The sequence below is a fragment of the Amborella trichopoda genome, chromosome 6 (assembly GCF_054954075.1).
Source record: "Amborella trichopoda isolate Santa Cruz 75 chromosome 6, AtrichopodaSantaCruz75HAP2 v2.0, whole genome shotgun sequence".
NCBI lineage: Eukaryota > Viridiplantae > Streptophyta > Magnoliopsida > Amborellales > Amborellaceae > Amborella > Amborella trichopoda.
Genome location: NC_142341.1, coordinates 46,086,823 through 46,114,287, shown reverse-complemented (window position 1 = coordinate 46,114,287; position 27,465 = coordinate 46,086,823). Strand labels below are relative to the sequence as shown.

Genomic DNA, 27,465 nt, shown 5'->3' with positions numbered 1-27,465 from the left:
GAAAACTCTTATTACATCGGCATAGAACAAAACCGATGAGGGTTAACAGGGTCTTCTCTTGATGAGGTCGGTCAAAGTTATCCAGGATAGTAAGGTAAAAGACTGTGTGACCCTTGTGTATGATGGTAGGCCTCTAGGGAGGATGACCTCATCGCTGAATCATCACACAACGTATACATATGATAGACATATTAGGAAAGCGAGTCACCATTATAGGTGAAGCATATACATATGTGATAGATTACCCCCTATGTACAATAAAGTTGAGGTCATATCAGATCGATGTGCCATTACACTTGTCTTTAAGGGAGAAATTGTAATCCATATACTAGATTGAGTCCCCTTGTCTATTGGCATACTTTATAAACCCAATCATGAACCGCTGCAGTGGTCTGTGGGTCATGGTAACTGCTGGATTAAATTGATAAAGTAAGCGTGGATTATAGTTCACAATAGAAGATGAAGTGCTTCAGCAATTTTATAATTTTTAAACTTAGTTGGATCCAATTTCTATCAAAATTATTTGAAATTAAGTATTTTGATGTTAAATGATTTTTAAATGTATTACTTGAATTTTTAAAGTTCTCTGTACATTTTCTTTTTACAAAATGGATTTATAAATTGAGAGAGATTGAATTTTTAGTATTTAAATATTCAGAGAGAAAAATAGTTTATTTTCAATATTTTAAAAATTAGTTTATAAATATTATAATTTATTAAACATATGGGGCTCACCATAAAATCACATGGGAAAATTTATGGGGCTCACCATAAAATCACATGGGAAAATTTTGTGGGGCCCACATGAGGCCACCTAGGGTGGCATGCCCTACTTAATTGATTTTTGCTAAACAGTGTTGAAGCCACCAAGAATATCAATCAAATGGAATTAAAATATAATGTTTTTTAAATTATGGAGGATTGATTTCAATTATATATCTTATAAATAATAAAATTATAGAAAATAAGAGAAAGTATTGTATTCTTTTTAATGTTTTATTATTTGATGGGGATTAGGTTTAGGAATCAGAAGGACGAGGTTCTAGCACATTCTTTTGAATCATATTGGTTGATCAAAAGATGGAATGACTCATACTTTTCACCCCACAAATCTTTTATGATCAATGGTCTAGATCTAATCTCTATAAAGATAGCTGACTCTAAGAAACCCCAACCCTTGAAAAACTCTATAAATAAGGGCATCTTATCTCATTCTTTACATATCTCTCTCCCCCTCTCTCTCTCTTCTCATCCATCTAAGATCTCTCTCTTATATATTAGTAAGAGAAGAAGAGCGCGCCCCAAAGCTAAGTGCAACCCCTCTTACATAAGGCATTGATAATTGGAGTGGTTTCATTGCTCCCATATTAACTCGGTATGCGGTATATTAAGTCCGATTGAAGTAATCTTCCAATATCTTGTTTTGTGCTTTGCAATTTTGTTATTGATTGTGTTTTCTTATTCCCTCTTATTCCCATGAATATTATGTGCTTCATGAACTCAATATCAAGTTTACGCAAGTTTGTTTGTGCAATAAAAAGTTGTTAAAATGGCAATAAGTGAGAGTCATCGAGATTTTTTGTGTTTTGTTGTTTCTTATTATGTATTTGTACATCTATAAGTAATCCGGGTGGTGAAAATAAAAAAAATTTTAATGCCATACACTTGCCCTTGTTACATAGTGCAACTTTCATTTTGTAGAGTGGACATGCTGTAGAAAATTCATTTATATGCATAAAAATGTTAGAAATGTGGCATATCAAACCCTTTTCTCCCAAGAATATGTTTTTAATAATGGTATAAAAAGCCATATTGTAGTATATGTAAAATCACATGTGCTTAACATGAGGCAATGCCGTATACTTGGATCAATGTTTTAACTTTAATAGGATGTAGTATTGGAGGGAAAACCTAGCGACACAAGAAGGAAAACCCACTGGTGTGTTTGAAGTCCTTATAAAAGTTGTCTTTCCTATGTTATATATATACTTAGCTTATTCAATTCCTAAATATCTTTTTATCATATTGTAGGAATTCTTGGATGACATCCTATTCTATGAGTTATTATTGGACTAATGATAAGTTTAGCTCATTACATAGGATTAACAATTTGGTGACAAAATTGTTATTCCTAATTAGTTACACTTGAAGGAATTAAGCAAGAGTTGCATTTGGATCTCAACTCCTATAGATCATGAATGAGAGAGTTATAAAAAATTTTTGTTATCTTAAAAATAGTTAACCCCTCGAGAAATATACAAAATAAACTTTTGATGTTGCTTGTCATGAGATGGCTTTGTCCATAGGGTTTGGTATGGAATATTAAGTCCCTCGTGTGATTTAATGACAAATCCAGATAAGTTATTTTTTGATTTATTTATTTATTCATTGATATTATTTATGTTGTTATTTTGTATTGGGACTAACAATGGGTATCAGACCAAAGGTTGCTGCAACGACTTCTAAATACATCTTGCTAGATTTTTTATTTTATTTTTTCCTTTTGCCCCATATTAGAAAGATCTTTCATGCCGTTAAATAAAAGTAAAAAATAAAAAATTGGGGCTATTTTTTTAAAGTCTTTTTACCTTTGATACAATGGTTTCCTCATACTACCATTATCAAGTTATCAAACCCAAATTATTGATTTATTAACCAAGTATTTTCAAAGGGCATTTTCATCCTTATTGTGATTATTTTAAGGAAAAATTACGTATATATCCATTATATTTATTGCTATTACAAAAAAACTTTTTAGTTTTTTGAACTTCATAACACTTCTCTTTAAAAGACGGAACTCCTCATTTTTTGTTTTTCAAAAATTGAAATATTTAAAAAAAATTATTTTTCAAAAACTGAATTGTTAAATATTTTGATTTTTCAAAAACTAAAATTAAAAAAAAATATTGAAGTGGTAACGATCGAAATCGTTCTCACCACCGGTTTTGATAAGAATGGTACTCCCTCTGTTTCTAACAAATCATATGCGAAGAAGATAAATTTGCATCAAAATTAGAGCAGTAATGATATAGGTAATAGAGCAGAAAGCTCTCATGCAAGTTTTAAAGGAACGGAGCATAAACAGCAAGAAATCCAAATGAGAAACCGGGTAAATCAAGAATAGCTTCATTAATAGATTCCATAAATAAAATGAAAATATATCCATATATAAATAGAGAGAAACTTATTAGAGAGGAAAGATGAAGGGATAGGTTTGCATAAGTTGCTTCCTTTTGGGTGTTGAAAATCTTTATGATAGTTTGAAAATCTCTTTTTATCCTCAGTTATAAAATTGAAAATTTAAAAAATTGTGCAGATCGATCAAATCAATAAATACTTCAAAATTTGAAAAATAGACGGTCCATATATCTTGTTACAAAATGCTTTATTTTTTGGACTTAGAATTCTTTTGTCCATTCATCTTGATGTCAAGATGATCACTTGGAGAATTCTTTACTTCAGTTGCAACTTTATATAAATTTTTTCCAAGATAAAAGAGAAGTACGAACAACAGTGCAAAAACATCAATTGTTTTGTTGCAAAAAAAAAAAAAACCGAAAACTTGAGAGAGACCAAGAAGTTCCAACTCTCAAGAAAAAAAAATTCTTTTTAAATATCGAAGGAAACTAATATTTCAAAAAAGTAATAAAAAAAACCTATTTGGATTGCATGTTATTTCGTAAAGAAAAACAGAACAAATTCGATCACATAAAATTAAGCGAGAGAAAATAAAGAAACGAGGGGAGTCATCCGATTCCCTCTATATGAATTTAGGAACCCAGTTTTAGGGTTTTCATCAAGAAAACAAATCCCAAGGGAAAACCCCACATCATTAAACCCTAAAACGACAAACTCTTAATCAAAAAAACAAGATGTCGACTATGATCCTACCCTAAAATACCCCTCTAAAATTGAAGAAAAACTAGAGAGAGAAAACCCAATCTGACCTTAACCTCAAGGTTCCTGTAAGGAGAGAAAGAGACTTGGCTTAAGAACCACCCAATATCAAAGAGAACAACACCATAATGCGTTTGTGACAGACCAGCAACTCCAATGAGCTCGCCATATTTGAGGTTTTCCCGAACTACTCATTTCGATTTTCAAAATCTGGAATTTTTTTATTTAGGTTTTTTAAAAAATCGAAATTAGGTAGTCCCATCTTTTTTAAAAAAAATATTATGAAAAAAAAATAAAATATATATATATATATATATAGAGCGGTTTCTATAAGGCCGCAACCTTAAACAATCCAATTAAAGCGCACTTCCAACCTATTAAAAATATAGAGGTATATCTATCTATCCATATAGATAGGTAGAAATAAAATAGCAATAGATATATAAATAGATAGAAATTACAAGTCATCAAAATGATAGTTCATATTCTTTCATTCTAAATAAAATAAGAATATCCATCACATTTTCCCCGAACTACTCATTTGTATTTTCAAAATTCGATATTTTTTTATTTAGGTTTTTTAAAAAATCAAAAATAGTTAGTTCCATCTTTTTTTAAAAAAATAATATTTTTTTGAAATTCAAAAAATAAAATTATATATATATATATATATATATATATATATATATATATATATATATATATATATATATATATATATATATATATATATATATATATCTGATGCGTTTTCTATGAGGTTGCAACTTTAAACAATCCAATTAAGGCGCACCTCCAAATTTTATGTAATTTTAATGTAAACAATTCTTAGGATTATCTTAAAATTTATTTTCATATCTAATTAGAAAAAATTTAAGTAAAAAAATGGTTAAAATCTAATTGATCATCTCAACATCGAGATGTATGAATATGAAAAAAAGAAAAAGATTTTGAGTCCCAGAAATGTATGAATATAAAAAAAAAAAAGATTTTGAGTCCCATAAATTGTACATCTTGCAACGCATTATCTAGACTATAAATTTTTTTCATATGTTTATAGATCTACTTGATTTTAATCATTTTTTAAGTTTAAAATTTTTATAATTAGATATGAAAATAGGTTTTGAGATTAAATTTGGAGGTGCGCCTTAGTTGGATTGTTTAAGGTTGCAACCTTATAGAAACCACACCCTATATATATAATAACAAATATTTTTGTAATAACGATAAATTTAAAAGACTATACGTAATTTTCCCTTCTTTTAAAACAACATCTCTAAAATCCGCGTACCCCCATTATTCCTTCCTATTTTTCCTGCAAAGAGACGACCATTACCGAAGGATTTCCTGCAAAGAGACGACCGTTATCAAAGGATTAAATATGTAAGACTATTTTTGCGAAACTCCATCAAAAGAAAAGATAAGGCTTTTATGAACGAAATTTTAGAGAGAGAGAGAGCACGCTCATCTCTCCCAAAACTCCCCCACCCCTAGGGTTTTTTAAGGGAGATTTTAGACAGTGCATCAATCAGCCATTATTTGAAGCTTAAGTAAGTATGTTCAACTTTTTGATCATTTTCTTTATTGTGGGAAAATACAGAAAATTTCGAATTTTTGATGGATTTTTTCAATAAATATTTTGTTGAGCCTTTAATATACTGATTAGTGATCATTCAATCTCAATCCAATATCCAATGGGGATTTTATTTTTATTTTATTTATGTGTAAAGTACTTCTTTTTGTGGGTTTTTAGTTTTTTACATGCCTTTTTTTGTTGTCTCCCTCTGAAAATTCAAAGTCGTATTCTTCAACGAAGACCTTTGTTTATTCCTTTTTTTTTTTTTTTTTTTTTGTGTGATTGAATGAACTTTGAAGCCAGGGATTTTGATTTAGAGAGAATTGGATGGGTTATCGAATTTTGGGATTTTTTTTTATGTTTATTGTTTTTGCAATTTATTATGTTGATTTTTTAAAACAATAAAATACTCACCTTGAAAGAGAATTAATTTTCATTATATCCTGTTAAAGAATTAAATTTTTTAACTCTATTAAAATATATCATGAATCCTAGTTTCATAGTTTACTCATTTACTGTTGATAAGTTCTAGTTTTTTTGCATGATTTTATTTTTTCATGTAAAAAAATGTTAAAGAACTTGAGATTGGTTCTTTATTTCATTATATTTGTTTATTGGAAAGAGTTTATGTAAGGTTGAGCCCGTAAACGATCAAAAGTAAAACGCACCTCGAAAATTCACTAAAAGAGGTTGTTTCGATGTCGAAAAACCCACAAATCGATCTCAACTTCGAGATGTATAGATATGAAAAAAATTGGATTTCAAGTGTGAGAAATAGCTTATCTTGAGCTACCAATTTTGAATATTTTCAATTGTTTATAGATTTACTCAATTTACATTAAATTTGGATGATTCAATTGTATAATTAGATAGGAAAATAAATTTTCAGTCCATCACAAAGATTTTTGCTATTGAAAATTTATCTTTTGACACTATTTAGAGGTACGCATTACTTTGATTGTTTAGGCCCCAACCTTATATAAACCACATACAGTTAACAGTTTCAAAAAAAAAATCTTATATAAACCACACCCTTGTTTATTTGATTTATTCTCATTTTTTTCATGTGACAATGAAACTGGAAAAAAATCCTTTGAACAGTCACTTCCAAAGGATTTTTGAGCTACACCGCAAGATTTATGAATAAAAAGAAAAAAGGGATTTCAAATGCTAAAGCATCTTCGGTTTAATTTTTGAGGTGCACCTCAAAAACCCTTGTTTATTTGATTTATATTTTTAAATTAAAATGCATCTCAAAAATCATTTGAATTGTCTCTTTCAAAGGATTTTTGAGCTGCATCTTCTTTTAAAAGTATAAAGTTTGACACTTTATATATAAACTTTTTCCATAATATATAGTCCATTGACAAAAAAGACATACCATAGTCTGTAATCATGGTCAGTAGAATGAAACCCAACATTAGGAAAATATAACATAATCATTGAGTGAAATTATCATCCTTGGGCAATCGCCGTCCATTGAAATGATGGAAAGTAGAGCGCACCGAACTTTTGTAGTTGTATGATGTGGTCCACGCATACGAATCAGTGGGGTTTAAGCCCTTCTCCCTCATGTCTCTCCACTGATCTCTTGGATTGAACTAAGTCATATAGATGCTCTTATTCTCTATTTTATTACTAGTACATTTTCATCCAAAATCAGAAATGTACCTAATTGCAATCTTATCCTCCATTTAATTATAGGTAAATTTTCATTTAAAATCCTAAAGTATGGTTTGTATAGAGCCGAGGCTCTAAACAATCAAAGTAAAGCGCACCTCCAAATAGTGTCAAGAAATGTGGTTTCGATACGAAAAATCTTTGTGATAGCCTTAAAATATGTTTTCATTTTTAAAAAAATTATAAAATTTAAAGCTTCAAAATAGTGTAGTTTGAGCATATCTATGAAAACTTGAAAATCTTGAAAAATTGACGATCCAAAAATGTGTTACAAGATGCACTATTTTCAAAACTTGAAATCTTTTTTTTTTTCATGTCCATGCATTTTGATGACGACTTGAAATCTATTTTTTTTTCAAGTCCATGCATCTTGATGTTGAGATGATTAATTTGAAGATATTTAGACATCAAAACAATTTTTTCTAATTAAATTTTTGAGGCAAGCTTTAATTTGATTGTTTAGAGCCTAGGCTCTATATAATTTCTTTCCTATTCCGAAACCACATGCAAGACAAACCCCATTTCTCTCTCTTATTACAAAAAAAAATGTTTTCTCACTTTGCATCTTATTTCACAAAAAAAGCTCAAGCTTTCTTGTACTAAAAATAAATGATCTATTTATATACTTTTTCAAGTTTATAAGACATTAATCAAGGGGGTCTTTAATTTACTAGGAGATTCCCTTAGAACTACATTTACCCTTCCATCTTTCCCACTCAAACCCTACTCTCTTTTCAATTTGGTTCTCCATATATAGAAAAACAGTTGCTTTTAGAAAGAAATCGACAATTTCATACAGCAAAACGACAATTCTCTATAGTAAGAAAAATTGTTTCATATGGGCTAGACCACATTTCTACATATGGGTTCCAAAAAATGTAAACCAAATCATTTTTAAGATGGATGCAAGTAGGTGTTCTACCTAAAAACAATGGAAACTAACTGTCCAAATGTTTTTTTACTAGAATTATTATTTCTACTCTTTAAAATTTATATATTTTTTCATATTCATGATCTCTATATTAGATATTACAAGTCCTTAAAAATTAAGTCTTAAAATCTATCTCAAAAATAGATTTATTAAGATGCTCACATTTCTACATATGCAGGCTTGGCTGATTAACTGACCCGAACCGGTCTTTGGCTTGTTCATTATTTTTTCACGTGTTTTTTTTGCCGGAAAAAAAATTTTATTTGTGCAGTAAGACGATGATCCAAACTACGATTCACTGATCCAAACTAGTTTTTGGGATGCATGATCGGGGCTACTTATGCATTTCTAAATCACTTGTGTCCGTTGTGGTTTTGTTTTTAGCAAATCCATCCTGATGTTCTCCGCAGGTTTACAAATCATGACTAGCAATGCAATATAATCCCCGAAGTATAAATTACAGCACCAACTAAACTACAATCACGGGAACGTGACGAACATCATGACCGCATTTATTCTGTGGTCATGAGATTTTATGTCTCGAATGTCCATAGTCATACTGTAACGGTCTCATCCTTGAAACATATTACACACTGTAAAATCGGATGGAGAATCGCGATTCCTCGTAATAATGAACACCGTAGTTTAACTGAGATTGGGTGAACTTTCCAACATTTTGATGTGCGAAAAGACTGTAAATTTCATTTATCCTCAATATTCATTTCCATCCACTTGTGGGGACAATCAGGAACCCTAGATTCCTCTGTTTCTTCAAAAAAACCGAAGTTTCGTTTTTGTTCGTTTTTGATGACCAGAAACCCTAGTTTCTCCCATTTTCTTCCATCTACTAAACTGAATTTTATCTCTCATTTTCTATCCTCGTTGTTGTGTAATTCAAATGTTCTTTGTTGATTGATTTTGGCACTGTTTACAAATCCTCTTAATTTCCTTCTTCTTCTCACTCAGTGTTCAGTTTTGGGGTTTTGCTGTGTTCATTAGGATTTGTGTTTAAATTTTGCGAAATGGATATGATTCTAGATTCCTATGATTTTGAGGCTTAGTTTTTATTTTTGTAATATCTTCACTGCTGAGTCCATCAGCCATCGTCCTTCTTCTTCTTATTATGTGTTTTATTTTAGGTTTTTCTGTGTGCTTATCTGATTTCCAGAGCATCTTCGGTTTGAATTGCATTTTCTTCTTATTCACTGTTTGAGTTTTAAGTTTTTTTAGTGTGTTCTTCACTGATCGCTAGTTTTTCCAACCTTGAATTTACAGAAATGAATCCCAACCCTAAGGCTTACCCCGTTCTCTCTTACGTGATGGGACAATCGTCTAATCAGGCTATCAGTGGTGATTCTGATACTGTACAAGTTGAAATTCAAGGTTCTGACACTAATGTCGAGGAGCAGATGCCTAATCTGAAGAATCCTAAGATGCTTGCTTCCATGACAGACTCTGTTTCAAATGTTGCGCAGGCTCGAAAGGTTCTTGAAGGGCTTGGTGAGAGGCCTGACCATGAGACCTTGGACATGGCACATGCGAAAATTGAAGAAATTGATTCAAAGCTTTCAAAGCAGCTTGAAGAGATCGTCTTGGCCCCTCAACCAGAAGGTGTTGAACAGATGGAGTGGAGAGCACAACAGGTTAGTTGAAACTAGAATTCAGTTCTCTCTCCTCTCCCTCTATATTATTCTTTCTCTCCCTACTTCTATCTCTTGTACTCCTTTTTCTCTACCAATCTCTTGTTGTTGTTTTCTCTGTGTTTTCAGGTTGATTCTTTAGTTTTGTTTTGCAACTAATTAACTATATTTTAGATATAAGGTTGGATTTATATTGTTGATGACGAGATTAGAATTAGATGCTTTTTTATCTCTGCAATTTATTCTTATTTGTTGGAGGTGAAATTTTAGGGGCTATGGATGCACTGTCTTTCCATCTTTTGCTAATTCTTTCACTTTCTTGGACTCTCAATACTGACTACTAAGTGCAATTTATGGGGAGTGCACAATGCTCATCGTAAGTGTGGGCAATGCGCCTATACTTTTTATATGAATACTGCACTGTACACAGTGCACTACGCAAAGCACTCAATGTGCACTATTCATGTGCAAAGTGTAGGCATGTTGCTCGTACTTATGACGAGTGTTGTGCACCTGTGCACTATGTTCCCCAAAACAATGTGCACTTATGACAAGCGTTATGCACCTGTGCACCGTTCAATGTGCACTGCGTTCCCCAAAACAATGCGCACGGAGCACTACATAAATTGCACTTTGTACTCAGTCTTGTGCACCGTGCACTCCACAAATCACTCAATTTCTCCCTCCCCTCCTTCACCCTTTTTTATCATTTCATTGTTCTTGTTGATTTCCATACTATTTTCTGCATGCAAAATTTTAAAATTCATTCTGTTAATAATTTCAAAGTCATTCTTGTTGAAGCAAAACCTTAAATTCCCTGAAGCTAAACTCCGTTCATACTTTTAGCATGCCATATTGTTCATTTGACAACTTGTAGTTAGTGATCTCTATCATTTACATTTTTGAAAATTTCTCTCTTTTGGACATGATATTTAAAGTTCATATGCATCTATATATTTTTTCTTTCTTATTGTTAGGTGACCTAGATTTTAGTTATATCATTTTTCATGCCCTCTAACAATTTATTTATTGACTGTGATGTTGTATTGATGTTGGAATTTTAGTGGTTGCTTTATCATTTAGATTCTACTTTCTTCCTTCTGAACATGGTATTTGAAGTTTTTCTATATTTTCTTGCTGTCCTTGAACTGTATACTATGGTGTTGGAAGTTAGGTTTTGCTGGGATCTGAGGTTATTTCTATATATTACAAGGGATTTGGATTTATGAAAACTTTCAGTAATGGTCATAGATATATGGTTGTAGAGCATATGGCCCGTTTGATGTTGATCATTTTTTTTGGGATTTAAAGGCACAAAAAGAGAAGCAGTGTCGACAGGCTGCAGAGAAGGAGAAGTATCCTTTTAAAGCTATCATTCAGCTTGATGAAATGCACCAAGCATATGAGCAGCTACTGAGGGATGAAGAAGAGAAACTGGTGAAGATGTATGAATCGGCAGAGGAGAACTCTGAATTTTTGCCTGCTAAAGATGAGGTAAATGAGGAAGTCATTAACATTCTTCAAGAGGCTTCACATAAAAATGTGGAGAAGGTCGTCCTTTCTGGGCGCCTGCTGAGGTTTCTTCCTGAGGCTTTTGGTAGACTTCGTAACTTAGTCATTCTGGATCTCTCAAGCAATCAGCTAGAGGTTAGTTTTTCCCTTCTTTAGATTCAATTTTTTCTTGCACACATAGAGAACTCTCTTTTATGTTGTTTTGCACTCTTGCTCCATTTCAGCTTTTTGTTTCCTTCCCATGATTGCTTTTTGCACATGTAAAGCATGTTTCCTTCATGTTTCATGTAATTTGCTGACACATTTTTCTTTTTCTTTTCCGGTCTTTCTATTTATGTCAATTTTTGTCTGCTTCCATACTTTCGTTTTATTATTCGAGTGAAAGTGTTTTTTGCAAGGTCGGACTTAGAGAATAGGGACTTCATTTTTTTTCAACTGATAAGCAACTCTATAGTTCATTATAACAGAGTAAAACAACAATGACTGGCAAAGTATACACATGGCATGCCATAAATAGAAAATATAGGAAATGTACAAGAAGGGAGATGGTAGAGGGAGTAGTACGGCATTTTGGATGGTTAGCTATGTCCTCGAATTTGACATATTGTTCAAAGTCTGTTGTTCTTCAAATACAAAATTGTCTTAACTTATTGCTTTAGGATTTTTTGCCTTAACATTTTAATTGAAATAATACTTATTTTTTGTATTTACAGTTTTATTATAAAGCACCCTTTTTTGTACCGTTTTGATTTGAAGGATCTGGTTACTATTGGATTGTTCTAGCTCCTGAATTTAGTTTAAAGCATTGTTGTAAAACCCAGACTTGGCTTGGGACTCACCAGGGTTGGGAACTGAGTCACACGGTTCAACTTGCCCCAGTCTCGATAAGACCTAGTCGAGTCTCAAGATAAAACACACTACAAAGCTGATAAAGTGCTGGCCTCAGACGAGTATTGTGACAAACCATGATCTCTCAAGGGTCCTGAGGCAAGTTGACTCAATGACTCTGGATTTGGTCTGCCTAGTTTTAAAACATTGGTTTAAAGAGGTGTTATTATTTAACCTACAAGTTTTTCATGATGATATGTAATCAATATTATTATTTGCAAACTATTACCTTTACAGCCTCCACTATTATGAATTTTTTAGTGGTGTGGCAAAAAAAGGCTCAACTTCACGGACAATTTTACTAGATGCCTTTTCTAATGTAAATCATTTAATTTATTCACTATTTACATCAATTTTGTGATGCCCAAGTATTATTGCACAAATTTATGTTATTTAGTTTGTACATATTCACTCTATTTCATATCATAGTTATCTCAACCAGACCAGATCGTGGCTCTGCCCGTTAGATGACCAACCAATGCCTTAGCCATTCTTGTTCAAAGCAAAACTGGTTCAAACCCAAAATTGGAGAGGTTATGGCTGGTCAGGCTGGCTAGTTCTGACCATTTGGACTGGCCAAACATTGTTGGGTAAACAGTTTGTATAATTTACATTATACTTTGGTTTATGGCTATTTTTCCTTTTGTTATCTTTAATTTTTTATGGCTATTTTTCCTTTTGTTGGCTACCTTGTAAGTATAGCATTTTCTGGTGGGCCTAGATTAGAATTGATGATGAGGGTTAGGGAATTCAAGTTACATCATGCAGCCATTCTTTATAAGGGGATTCAAGTAACCTTCTTGTAGGTATTGTTGATAAGGGAATTGTAGTTCTTGAAGCCATTTGATTTGTCCTTTATCTCTTTCTTTCTCTCAGTAAGATCTCTCTTTTCTGTGTTTGAAAGAGGTTCAGTCATGATGAGCTTTTCTTTTCCATCATTCCGTGATGGTTTTTCTCTCAGTTTCCTTCACCAAGTTTCAGCCTGCCTTAGCTGTGATTGCAAGTTTCCAGCTCTACATTACTCTTTCGGACCTTTCTAAGTTTCAAATTTTAGGAAATAATATGAAAAAAGAAAATCTATCATGGGGGTTCATGATTTCAACCTCCTCCACAAATCCAGATGAGGCACCTCTATGACTTCCCCTTTTTAACAGTTTTGGACATTGAGAGGTAGTCAAGTCAGAGCTAACAAAAAGAGGACTATGTTATGAATCTACCCTGTACAAATACTCCTCCCTGTCATTATTGAGGAGTGACCTACCAGGGCCTATGCAAGTCCTGTTGTGCACCTCCTTGTTAGACCATGTGCACTGAAAACCTGTGTATCTCATTCAAGAGGGTAGCATGTGTCAAAAGCAGCTTGGAATTGTTTAGCTGCAAGTAAACAAGTATAGGAGGAAGAAATCCAATGACGGCCAGGGAATAAGGAAAGCAATTTGGTCTTCTCCATAGGTTCCTCTAATCAAAGTAGCCACATTTAGCATGGAGAATAGCAGACAACAACCTGACTAAACAGATTTTATACGGTAACGAAATCTGGATCGTCTTATCGAAAGAAGAGATGCATTCTTCCTTAGGAAGTTGGGTTTCCGGCAATTCCAATATTACAGCATCTCTATTAACTTCATTCAAAACACTCTTTATTAGATAATCAACTACCAGTTCACAAACTGTATTTAATTTTTGAACAGTCTCCAGTTGTACGGTGTTTTACTTCTGGAAGATGATATCTTATGTAGCTCCTGTCTTTTATATCATTTTGATGAAGAGAAGAAAAAAAAATCCAGGCAGTTATATGATGAACTATCGAATATCTGCTTAATCTTATCTTTAGGTGCTCTTATGCTTAACAGAATTTGCATTTTACTGCTAAAATTTTGTATGAGGCACCTTGTACTGGTCAATTGTGAGAAGTTCTTACCTGTATATCTAAAGCTTGCTTGATAGTCTACTAGCTACAGACCAGAATATATGGTTTCTTTCTGCCATTGGCCAAACGTTTTTTTTTTGTCTGTTTTATGATTCACTTTTGTTTTTTTTTTTGTCTTTTAGTGAAATTTAGTTAAATTTAAATTTAGTTGGACCTTGGGCATTATTGTCATGCTGCATATTTATTTTGGAGTACTATTCTTCAAGTTTTGAGTCTGTTGGAGCATTTAACTTAGACACTTGACTCGTGCTACTTGAAGCTTGAGTGGACTGCTACTTGAAGCATGAGTGAGCTTGTGGAGGCAACTAATTTTGAATAAGCTCAACCATTACTGTAGATATGCCCTGCAACGAAGGAGAATTTGACTATTGAGATTCACAAAGTAATATTTGTAAGCAATATGGTAATTCAACAATCAACTGAGAAGTTTCAGAGAGCGCACATATTAGTGTTGTGCTTGGGACTTTTCATGATCACAGAATTAGGTCATTTAGGAGTAACGATTGTCCGAAAATGTATGCTTCAGGTGTTGCAAAATCATAGACTGAGAGACTCATCAAAGGCAGTCAATTAGACAGCGTGATGCGAAGTCATTACTGAATCAAGAGATGCTGCTCCCCTCTTTGTCGACAATTTTTTATTTTGTATATAATTGCTCCATTGAAGGTCAGAAAGTTGATTATTAGTGAGAAAAGAGAAATGGCCTCCAACCACCCAACAGCTGTTACATCTTACATCCAACCCTTTATGTTGCCATTTTGATCTTCTCCCCGATTGAAGGGAAAACCTAGCCCATTCGCTCAAGAAGCCCTTCAGTTTCATCTTTCCGATTCATTTATCGTACTTTGTGCATTATTTTGAGGGAGGGAAGAGGAGCTACGGGGCAGTAGTGGAGCAAATGGGGAGGATGGAAAGCTTTTTCACCTCATAATCAGGCTGGAAAGGAGAATGATGCATCTCAATTCAGCTTAGCTTCTGCTAGAATCTCCTTTTCAATTTGAAAGGGAAATGAAGCTTTTTTCTAATAGCTTTTGAAACAGAAGATGAGGACTCGGAGGCCCCCAAAAGGGCAAAACCTTGAAACTAAAGCAACCATCTGCTTCTTTCTTGTTGTAGGACCGAGGGGCTCGGCTCCTACATGAGTATTACATGCGAGGTGGGCGTAGAAAGAAAGGGTTTGGGTACGATTGGGAATTCTAATTAGGTTGGGGATAGGAATTCTAAAGGGTTTTGGCCTTTGAGGTTCCTATAAGGATTAAGACAGCAGGGTCTTTGGCCTTAGGGAATTCCTAACTGGGGTAGAGTTAGATTCTTAGTTGGGGTAGAATTAGATAATATGAGGTCTAAATGAAGTAGAATTATTTCCTGACTGGGGTAGAGTTAGATTCTTAGTTGGGGTAGAATTACATAATATGAGGTCTAAATGAAGTAGAATTACCGTTTGGTCTATGGGGAAGGCTTTGGTTGGGTTATGGCAAGGGTTAGGGTTTTTGTGAAGGGGGGGTTAAAGATTTCTGGAGTTTAGCAGGTCCACCAAGATGGGAGGATGCTGAGATGGATTTCAGGGTTGAGTTAGGGCAAAACTAACTTAAGCTCGAAGGCTACAGAGATTAGGTTACTGTTGGGATAGTCATTGAGCTAGTTATCTAGGGTTTGTATAGGTTTGGCTGGGGTTTATGGAAGGGTTTGAATGCATGATGGATTTGGTTGTGGGAATCTTAGGTCAGGATCTGCCGACTAGAAGGGAAAGAAGAAGTCTGTAACTTGCTTGGGAGACTACCAATCCTAAGCTAGAGTTGTAGAATCACACTCTCTAGAACAGGAGTTGAGGAAGGCATTGAGGAATCTCTCCTTGACCTCAAGGAATCGCTATTACAAAGGTGGCGTCACACTCACAATTTCGAACCAATTTGCCATATTCCTACATGGGTAACTGTAGAGAGTTTGAGTTACACTTGCCGTATACTAGGACTCTTGCAAACAAACATAGAAAACAAATTCACGACGACTCTTAAGAAACTACCTAACTTAAAGGTTTCTAATTCAACTAAGGTGGCACCTTACTTTCTAGAAATCTTATTGCTTAAGGAACTAAAGTTTAAACCTAATTAATAAGTTCTCTACAGTGAAAGGAAAGAAACCTAACACCCTTAGGAAAATAAAATTTGTCAGGAGGCTTTCAACCACAATATGAAACTTAAAACATCTGGATTTTGAAAAATCCATAGAGAAAACATGGGTCATAGATCTCAAAGAGATATTCGATTTAAGCTTCTGGATTGCCATAATTGCACATCTGGGTGAAAAGGCTTGTGCTTGTGCCTTTTGAAATGCGGTCTGCATCTTTCCTCTTCCATTTAATTTGCCGCACACCTCATATTTGTTCTATAGAAAATAATCTTCACGCTCATCCGCCCCATGCAATTTGATATGCATAATGGATGTGGAAGTTCACCTAAACTATACTTGATGAAACAGTTGTGTGTGCCTTAGAAATAATTGACTGTTATTTCTCTTCCTTCATCCTGGTCTTCCTCAACTGAACATTGATTTCCTTGTCTGCTTGTAGTTTGAAACCCTACTCTTTCTGAATTTGAATTTTTTTAAAAAATGTTAGCTTGCGGAATCTTTCCTCGAGGTCAAGGAATCACTATTCCAAATATGACCTCACACTACCAAAACAAAGAGCTTAGTCTTTATTCAAGTGGCCAGAGGCCTACATAGTATTTGTATATACTTGGACTCTCAAAAGCTTAGAAAACAAACTCCTAAAGAATCAAGGAAACTACCTAACTCTAAGGTGTCTATTCCTTCTAAGATTGGAATCTTACTTTCTAGAAATCGTGTAACTTGAGGAAACTGAAGTTAAAACCCATTTAAAATAATTAACCAACAAGGAAAGGAAAGAAACCTAACTCACTTGGGAATATAAGGTTAGTCATTATACTTTTAACCACAATATGCTGCTCAAAATGTTAAATTGTGAAAAACCCGTAGTATGGGTCATTGATCTCAAAGAGATCTTCAATTTAAGCTTTTGGATCACCACGACTGGACATCTGGGTGAAAAGTCTTCTGGTGATGCCTTTAGACATGCGATCTGCATCGTTCTGCTTCCATTAAATTTGCTCTACACCTCATATTTGTTCTATAGAAGAGTGATCTCCACACTCTTATTCCCCCATGCAAACTAATATGCATCATGGATATGAAACTTCACGTAAACCATGTTTGATGAAACAATTGTGTGCCTTACCATGTGACATGATGTTGCCACCAATTGCCACCAGGGCACCCTATTCAATCCCATCTCCATCTTCCTTCGTATTGGTCTTCCACAACTGAACATTGATCTCCTTGTCTGCTCGTTGTTCGTAACCTTGTGCACTAGTTTTCTGAATTTGAACTTGCTAAAGAAATATTGACCCAAAAAAGAATGTAATACGACAGAGGATAGTCTAGAAATTTTATACCAATCCTAAGAGAACTTGCTAAAGAAATATTAACCCAAAAAAGAATGTAATAGGACAGAGGATTGTCTAGAAATTTTATACCAATCCTAAGAAGAGGAGATACTTATTAGCACCACATGTCTCTATATAAATTTATGAAATCATCATGAGGCATTCGATTTGTGGATATTTCCACTACCTTTTGGGCTTGTTTGGATGGCAGTTAATTTTATCTGGAATAAACTGTCCTATCTAAAATTATTATACGTAGGATAAGGTGGGTTGGTGCACCAACCAGATCAAATTGTTAATTATTTTGTTTGTTGTTTATGTATAATATTATTTAATTATGTAACTTTTTAGGTGATTTCCAACTATTTATAGTTATTTATGGCTAAAAACATGTGATTTTCAGCAAATGACTTTGAATAAAGTAAAAACAGCTTGGTCTAGGAAAGGTGAAGACCTTAAACTTTCCCTTAACCTGTCCCAAGCCTGGGTAAAAGAGGTGGGTTGTGTTAGATTGGCAGCCAACGTAAAATTTTGCCAAACTTTCCCTGAATCCGAAATATAGATTATTTGCTTATGCTAGGGTGTTTCCCGTAAGCAATCCGTTGTACCGGATCCCAGGTACAGTGAGAAAGAAGCCAGTCCAAGAGGATAGGATACGCTTAGTCACACTGAAAATAGGAACGCTGATAGGTAAGAGCAATGGTTTAAAAAGAGGATCAGTGGCCCGGATCGGGCACCTAAAAAACCCATTCGGATTGGCGAATCGGCGATCCGGATCGGGAATCGGCTGAATCGCTAGGATTAAAGCTTCAAAAAAATCCGAAAAAATTATTAAAATTCATTATAAATGTTGTTTTTTAGGAATCCAATAAAAAATGAGGGTACTACATTATTAACTTTCATTTTTTTTATCAATTTATGAATATTGCGATGTTCTTTCCCTGTATAAACTTATTTTAACTATTAAATTTGCATCACATAAAAGAAAAATCATAGAATTATCATGGATACAATATATAATTATATATGGACTATTATAAAGAGTAGACTAATCAATGAAAGAATGACCATTAAAATCTCGTTTTGGCAAAAAACCCAAACCCGCTAAAAAAACCCAAACTATTACAGCCTAACTAACTATAATCCAAAATTATTACAACCTCACTAAATATAATATTATATACTGAAATTATAATTATTAGTTTACATTTTATAATTATTTTATTAGACAAATAATAACAAATTAAAAATATTTTATAATATTATCTAATTTAAAATGTATTATTGACAACTGTAAGAAAAATAGTACATTACATGATTTCTAATGTAAAAATTCATAACTAAAATAAAAGATTTGGTTATCAATGTAAAAATTAATAAAATACGTACAAATTTTGGAAATAACACTTCAATTTTTCAAAAATTTATTTTTTTAGGTTTCTATAATAAATTTAGTAAAAGAGATTGTTAGTAGAAAGATGGAGATTTCAAATAGAATAAACTTTTTATTTTTATTTTTTTATACCTTTCATATTATTTACAAAAATAATTATACCACTATATACAACAAAAATTAACTGTTATATAAAAAATTAAATTTTTTATTTTTCATTTTTTTATATCTTTTATATTAGTTACAAAAATATTTATATTTATACCAACCACTATATACACAACAAAAATATTTATATTTATACCAACCACTATATATACAACAAAAATGCAACACATGTCCAAGGGGATTCGAAAACAACAAAAATATTTATACCAACCACTATTATACACAACAAAAATGCAACACATGCCCAAGGGGATTCAAATGCAACACATGCCCAAGGGGGTGCCCAAGGGGATTCGACCTTGGGACCTCAAGTAAAAAAATCAAAGTCATAACCATAAAGCCATCTAACTACATGTGATTATAAATTGCTGATTAATAGACTATATTTACATTTCGTTTTCATTTAATGATGTTTGGAATTATCCCACATCGAAAGATGGGTATTCCACATTGGTATATAAATACTTATGCAATATAATAAAATGTGTGTAAAAATATTAGGGCAACCTCACACGTGTGCACGCCTGAGTATGTGTGGGGCACGCTCGCACGTGCGCTTGGACACATGTGTGCATGTGTGGGTGCGTGGGGGCACGCTCGCACGTGCGCTTGGACACACGTGTGCACGTGTGAGTGTGCGTGGGGCACGCTCGCTTGGACACACGTGTGCGCGTGTGAGTGTGCTTGGGGCACGCTCGCACGTGCGCTTGAACACATGTGTCCACGTGTGGGTGCGTGGGGGTACGCTCGCACGTGCTTGGACACACGTGTGCGCATGTGAGTGTGCGTGGGGCACGCTCACACATGCGCTTGAACACACGTGTGCACGTGTGAGTGTGCGTGGGGCACGCTCGCACGTGCGTGTCATGCGTTTACGTGTGGGAACCGGGTTGAACCGGTTGGGAACCGGCGGTTCCACTCTAGAACGGGGCGGTTCCCGGTTTTTGTTTGGAACTGGCACGGGCACGCGTGTTTTCGAGTCGAGCCGGGCGAGTCCGGTTTGACTCGCCGTTTTTTGAAACACTGGGTAAGAGTATGGAGATAGTGGATACAATGAGACGAAAGAAAGTAAACATAACTTATTTATAGGAAACTAAGTGGAAAGGAGAAATAATAGGAACGTTGATAACTAAGAGTATGGAGATAGTGGATACAATGAGACGAAAGAGAATAAATATAACTTATCTATAGGAAACAAGTGGAAAGGATAAAAAATAGGAACGCTGATAGGTAAGAGTATGGAGATAGTGGATACAATGAGACGAAAGTGAGTAAACATAACTTATCTATAGTAAGGAAACAAATGGGTATAAACTTTAGTATACAAGAAAGGATAATAATAGAAATGACGTAGACATATTAGTAGACAAAGCTTTAAAAGATATAGTAGTTAATATCAAGATAATAGGTGATAGACTCCTATTAATCAAACCTGTACTAGGGGAAGATATAATTAAGATAATTAGTGCTTATGCACCACAAGTAAGACTAGAGGATGTGGTGCAAGACTCTAGAGGACAAGAGACACTTTAGGGAGGATATGGATGGACATGTTGGAGACAAACCAAATGGAGAGAGGACCTTTTTAGGAGGGGACTTACATGAATATGTAGGAAAGGATAGTAGAGAATATGAAGGGTAGATGGAGGATGAGGTTGGTGAAAGAAATGAGATGGGTGAGGCTATGAAGAGGTAGGCCCAAAAGGACATGGTTGAAAGTAGTGAGAAAAGATATGGGGACTTATGGCCTCACCGAGGGTATGGCCCTTAATAGAGTAGAATAAAGGACCAAGATTTGTGTAGCCGACTTCAATTAGTTGGGAAAAGGATTTGACGATGACGGAGATAAATCTCAGCTGTAGTTTTTAGAAATAATAATAAATTCAATAAAAGGGCAAACGAGAAGACCAGCTATTTCACCCCTCTTGTTTTGAGTTGTGATACTCAGCTCCTGGCACACTCTGATTCTGGTGTTTGTTTTTCTGGAAATATCATCTCTGTCTGTGGCTGGTTATGGAGGAGGCTACATCCTTGAATGCATTGCCCTTTTTTTTTAAAATGTGTGTGCTGTGGATGGGGGGTCCAGTGGTATTGGATGAGTAGTATCGGTTACAGCTTAATTTTCATGTGCATAGATGCTTGGAGAATGTTTGATGTTGATAAATGCTTGGAGAATGTTTCAGATTTGTTTCCATGCTTCCTCTTAATGGTGATGGCTTAAGCCGACATTTGATAAATTTCAGTTCCTAGTCATGGGTTTTTCTTGTCCAGGAAGAGGTATGTAGACTTTCTGAATTGGTATTTGAATCTAGTCAAACACATTATCTGTAACCAAAACCATTAAATCATGATGTGTTCATTGTATTGTGTAATTTCATAGCAAGTATGTGTTTTATCAGTTCCTTGACTATGAGTTCAGACACAATCTGAACTTTGAAGTATGACAAGGTGTAGTATGGTTGCTGGTAAGAATTTATGGTGGGGACTTTGCGGGGCATAAATCATAATCACAATTGTGTCAAGAAAACAACCTTTTGTTTTCTCAATTTTGGTTTGCTTGGTTTTCATTTGCTGATACATTTTATTTGTCGTTAGGTTATTCCTGATTCTATTGCTGGGCTTGAAAAATTGGAGGAACTTTACCTCTCTTCCAACCAGCTTGTCTCGCTGCCAGATTCCATTGGTCTTTTGCTTACTCTGAAGATACTAGATGTTTCAGCAAACAAACTTAAGGCACTCCCTGACAGCATTGCATATTGCAGGTAATGCAAACTAACAAAGTTACTATACTCCAAAAAGGAAAAGTGTATTATAGTCCTATGGACTATGAAAGAATCTAATCCATTGTGGTCTTCCCCATCCAATAAAGCAATGGATGTTGATGATGGTGCTAAAGAGGGGGAATGCCAGCCCTCATATGACCCAAAATGGTTAGCCCACTTGGTCTCCATCCATGTCCATCATTTCACTGGATGGTGGTGGATTATGGTTTTCGATAGTCCATTGGACTATAATATCCTTACCCATAATTAGAAAAAAAATTTCATGTTCTCATCAGAATGCCCTAAATAATATTTGAATCGGAATTGTCTCCGTTCTTTATGATTTGAATTATCTTCAATGCAGATCTTTGGTAGAGTTGGATGCAAGCTTCAATCAGCTGACATTTTTACCAACAAACATTGGATATGAGTTGGTGAATCTCCAAAGGCTCTCTGTCCATCTCAACAAGATACGATCTTTGCCATCTTCGGTTTCTGAGATGAGGTCCCTGAGGCATTTGGACCTCCACTTCAATGAGCTTCGCTCGCTACCTCAATCTATAGGGAGACTTGCAAATCTCGAATACTTGAATCTAAGCAGCAATTTCAGCGATTTAACTGGACTGCCTCTTACAATTGGGGACCTGACTAATCTCAAAGAGCTCGACCTCAGCAACAATCAGATCCATGCTCTTCCTGATACCTTTGGTCGATTAGAAAAGCTAACCAAGCTCAACTTGGACCAAAATCCCCTAGTTATTCCACCTATGGAGATTGTAAACCAAGGGGTTGAAGCTGTTAAGGAATACATGGCAAAGAGATGGCTCGATATTCTATTGGAGGAAGAACGTAAGAGCATGGTTCAAGAAAACAACCAAGCACAGACTGGTTGGCTGATTCGAAGCACTTCATGGCTGAATAATTTTGTCCACGGAATTACAGGGAATGTTGCAGAGTATTTGGGAACAGAAGGGAAATCGCCAAGAGATCCTTATCTTGATCAGCAATTATAAACTTCTACCATTTGATTTGTTGGCACCTTTACTTTTGAGTTTCTCAGTGGTTTACACAGGGAGATGGAACTCGTGAATGAGTCCAGGCAAGTTGGTTCTAACCTTGGCTTCATGGTCAGCTTCATGTTCAGTTTACTTCCATTTAAGGATTTTCTATGGTATATTTGTGAATTATACTTCTGTTTAGTCTACTTCCTTTCAGGATTTTCTGTGTGGGTACATTTGTGAATAATACTTGGCTAAAATGGTGCTGATGGTTTTGCATTCTTTGTAGCATGAACCTACTCTGCCGTTTATTCTTCTCTACGTTCAATTATAATTTTCGATATGTAATGGTTACTAGAAAAGGAGAATCATCATTCCTTCATCTTGAGTTGTACTTATGGCTCAGTCTTTTCTATTTGCTGACTATATTTGATGGTTTTCCTTTTACTTCAACTATTCTATTGAAAAGTTAGGTCAAGTGGCAAATTTTAACTGCGAGAGGGAATGCATTTATAGGAAGTCATTTCGGTTGAGTCTTAGGGCCAGTTTTTCATGTCCGAAGTGCATGGATAAGGTGCTTTATATGCAATCCCCATTCTATGTTGGCTTTGGCGCGGGGCGGATTGCATTGTATATTATAAGACCATTCAGAGCAATTTGTACTACCAACGGATGTGTTGAGCGATAACTCGGCAGTTGTCTTGTTGTTGGGTGAGGAAAAAGAAGAAAATATATTGGCCAGTTTAAACATGGCCAGCTAGATTTAAATCAGGGAAAACTATTGTATGGACAACTGCATGGTCCCGTCTTCTGTTGTTTTGGAGCCCTCACTAGATTTAAATTGGGGAAAAATATTTTATGGACAACTGCATGGTCCCGTCCTCTGTTGTTTTGGAGCTCTGAGCATTACCAGTCATGCCATTATATTGATGAAGTAGCTCATGAAAATAATTTCTTGAAAAGCCACGGAAAATTCACATTAACATGACTCAAAATTTGGGGGTTAAATCAATTCCTTCTAGGTCTCAATCTAACGCCATTTTTTGCCACTTTTTATGTCTTAAAATATACGTGTTCATTGTTGTTTTTTCTTTAAGAATTGCATTGAGATGTAATTTTTGTGTCGAAAATTCTTGGAATGGTGCGAGAATTTATTTTTATCGCTAATATAAAATTTTACTTAAAAAATGGTTCAAACCATATAAATTTATAAATGCATGAAAATCTTGAAAATGGTTGGTCTAGATAATATTTTGCAACTGTGCTATTTTTAGAATTTGAAATATCTTTTTTTTTGCATATCTACACAAACTACTTTTTTCAAAGAATTTTAGAAGTGCACCTTAATTCTAAATTTGAAGGTGTTAACCTTATATAAAGTAAGAAAATTGTTTCATACGGGCTGGATCGCATTCCTCCATATGCGGTCTTGAAAGTGTAAGTATCCATCTTAAAGATGGATGCAAGTAGGTGTTCCATCTAAAAACATTAGAAACTAACAGTTCTAGAAACTAACAGTTCAAATGTTTTTTTATTATAATTATTATTTATAATTTTTAAATTTATTTATTTTGTAATCTCCATGTTAGAGATTATAAGTCCTTAAAAATTAAGTCTTAAAATGTATCTCAAAAAGAAACCGGATCCATATAAGTATGCACCCTTAGGATGTGGTTTCCGAAAAATATATTAACGCTGCGTTTTAAAAGGAGCCAAACAGAATGGGACCGAAATGGAGAAACTTTTGGAAATTGACATTATGGCTTTGGAAAATAATAGAAAATAAAATAATACTTCGCGCTTCGAAAAATAATAAAAAATATAAAATAAAGTTACGGAAATATCGGTAAAAGGATCAAATCTGAAAAATAATAAAAAAATATAAAATAAAGTTACGGAAATGTCCGTAAAAGGATCAAATCATCTTACCAAATGAACGAAAGGCCAAACAATCTCATTTACCATTGCACATTTGACGTTTGAATATCAATTCATTAAGGTACCTATTTAGCTACTAAAGTTAAAGGTACCCCAATAGAAAACTTAAGGGAAATTTCCATGAGACCCAGACTTCCTAAGCACTTACCCCCATCTACTTTTTTTTAATAATTTTTTCCCCAAAACGATCTTTCTTAGCAAATAACCTCCAACACAAAAGTTTACTTTGTTGATGAAAATACCCTTTTCGTACCTAGTAAATCATTTTCCGATATCAATAAAAGGAAACACCAGACTGCCTCCTGGAGCTGTCGGGACTACCCCTTCCAATGTCGGACCGGGCCAATTCTAGTGACTTCAATATCGGACTGCCCCTTCCAAATGTTGGACCGACGAGTTGCAGTGACCTCAGTACCAAACTGCCTCCTGGAACTACCAAACTGGCTGCTTGAAGTACCGGACTGGCCCTTCATAATGCCGGACTGGGCCAATTCCAGGAAGGATATTTTAATCTACTTTTTTTTGCTTTTTTAGTTGGCGGGTTATTTGCTAAAAAAGATAATTTTGGGGAAAAAACTGTTACAAAATGGTAGATGGGGTGAAGTGCTTAGGAAGTTCATTATGGAAGTGTTTTATGCAATTTTCTCAAAAATTAATTGGGGAGCTTGAATTAAGGGTAATTTGGTAGTTTAAAACATTCAACCAAATCAAGCCGAATAACAAAAATGCCTATGGTTGTTTTCAGGGGTTGGGAATATGGATTGATAAAAATACCCTGGTTCTATCAAGCAAAGCCTGATGAAGTAGGGGTATTATAAGCTTTTGGCTTTTCTATTTCCAGCATTGAACAATCACGGATGCTGGCTCGAGCCACTTAAATGAGCCACACAGCACCTTTAGTTCGGAATTCTCAACCGTGGACAGGGGTAATTTGAAGTTTTTCGATACATTTTTGGGGAGATACTTTTCTGAAATGAAACTCAAACAACATCTCTGGGAAATGGAATCGTCAGAGTCATTTAATGATTTTGCAAGATAGTTTAAGCCCTTCGATGATATATTCCTTAAACTACAAGAAGGTTAATAAAATAAAAAAACGACATTAAAATTTAAAATAGTATAACAAATAAAATCAAAGCAAACAATACTACAAACATCTAATAGTTGAGGATGCATGCGGTTCATGGTTTGAAAATGGGCAAGGTCTGAAAATGGGGGAACGCCACTGCAGTGAGCAATCAGGCTGAGGACCAAAAAACCATTTAAACATCTTCAAATCCGTTTATGCTTTAGCAAGATCAAGGTTTAACAAAGTGGATCGGTAACTTGGATTGGCTACCCAAAAATTGTGCCGGGTTGGTGGATTGGCGATCCGGACTGGATAATCAGTTGGATAGGCAAGATCCAACATTAAATTTTTTCAAAAAATCACTAGAATTTCTTGAACATTTGGTTTGTTTAGGGTTTGAAAAAAATAATGGTATTGCATTATAATTTTAAAATATTTTACTAAAAATATATAATTACTTAGAACATATCTCATGTCTCAATCATTATTATCCCTTACATCTATTTTATAGTCAAAATAAGATTTAAAATACAACTCATTGCAATAAAATAGATCTCCATAACTCAGGTTTTTATAGTGAAAAAGAAAAGAAAAAAAAACTACAATAAGTTTGGACCTTTTGAATTAATAGAGTGAGGAAAAGTTATGACCCTCACAATGAACTATCGTATTTTTATAAATTAAAATGGCAATAAAGAAAAAAGCTATGATCTTCCATTTCTGCTTTTTCACCACACATGCTTTCACTATTCTAAATTCTTTTTTTTTTTTTAAGGTGTTTTTTTTTTAGCAATTTGTTCATTTTTAAATGTCCCATGCAATACTGTTATTCAACACCCAAAACATTTTTTCGTTTCATGGAATACTGCTAAATTTCCCAAACAAAGGCGTTTCATGCGGTAGAGTGAAGCAATTTTTTTTGTTTTTTGTTTTGGGTTGGGTAATTCAGTGGGAAGATAGACCCTTACCCGTTTTTTCAAGTAAATTAAGAGTTAGTTTTTTTTAAGGTATTAAGTAAATTAAGAGTTAGTTTTTTTAAAAGTATTACTAGGGTGGTGGTAGCAGTCGTTTTTTCAAGTAAATTAAGAGTTAATTTTTTTAAGGTATTAAGTAAATTAAGAGTTAATTTTTTTTTAAGTATTAGTGGGGTGGTGGTAGCAATGGGAATAGAAATCATAACATAATGACTAGAGTGTGGGGTGCTACCACCGTAACCTGGGCCCCTTTCCCAACCATGTTCCGAATTTAAAGAAACAATAGTATACTCTGGTTGTTTTTTTAACCTTGAATGTAACAGTGCACTTTTATAACAAGTTGTTTCATACGGTTACTAAGAAGCAAAAATATATAAAAACAGTCCCACGTCTGGGATTTAAAGAAGCAACCCGCTTTATAAAAGATGTAAGCGTCTGAAGTAGTGTTGAGTGCTAGCCACACGCGCAAGGCACTGAGTTGTGCCCAGGATTGGGAAAAATATGTTGGATGATGTGGTAATTGCACAACTTTCCAAAAAATTGGGATGGGTTGCCTCTATTTTTTTTAAAAAAATTAAATTAAATTGTAAAAGTTTAAAAAAGTAATAAAAAAACTCAAATAGCATGGGGCAGCTGTTTTAAGTC

General features: G+C 34.3%; 1 protein-coding gene across 10 annotated transcripts; it reads left to right on the top strand.

The window, feature by feature from the left end:
- The first annotated feature begins 5,303 nt into the window (after positions 1–5,303).
- Positions 5,304–23,221, top strand: LOC18442049 (plant intracellular Ras-group-related LRR protein 1). 10 transcript variants are annotated; one of them, XM_088868714.1, is made up of 6 exons: positions 8,697–8,743; positions 9,360–9,467; positions 9,560–9,727; positions 11,036–11,371; positions 21,675–21,841; positions 22,206–23,221. In XM_088868714.1, the coding sequence occupies exons 3-6, from the start codon at positions 9,614–9,616 to the stop codon at positions 22,852–22,854; spliced, it is 1,266 nt and encodes a 421-aa protein (XP_088724840.1). In that variant the 5' UTR covers positions 8,697–8,743; positions 9,360–9,467; positions 9,560–9,613; the 3' UTR covers positions 22,855–23,221. The 10 variants fall into 10 exon arrangements, with proteins under 10 accessions (XP_088724838.1, XP_088724842.1, XP_088724836.1 ...); XM_088868715.1 differs by having other exon boundaries at positions 8,697–8,765; XM_020671953.2 differs by having other exon boundaries at positions 8,697–8,778.
- The last annotated feature ends 4,244 nt before the right edge of the window (positions 23,222–27,465 follow it).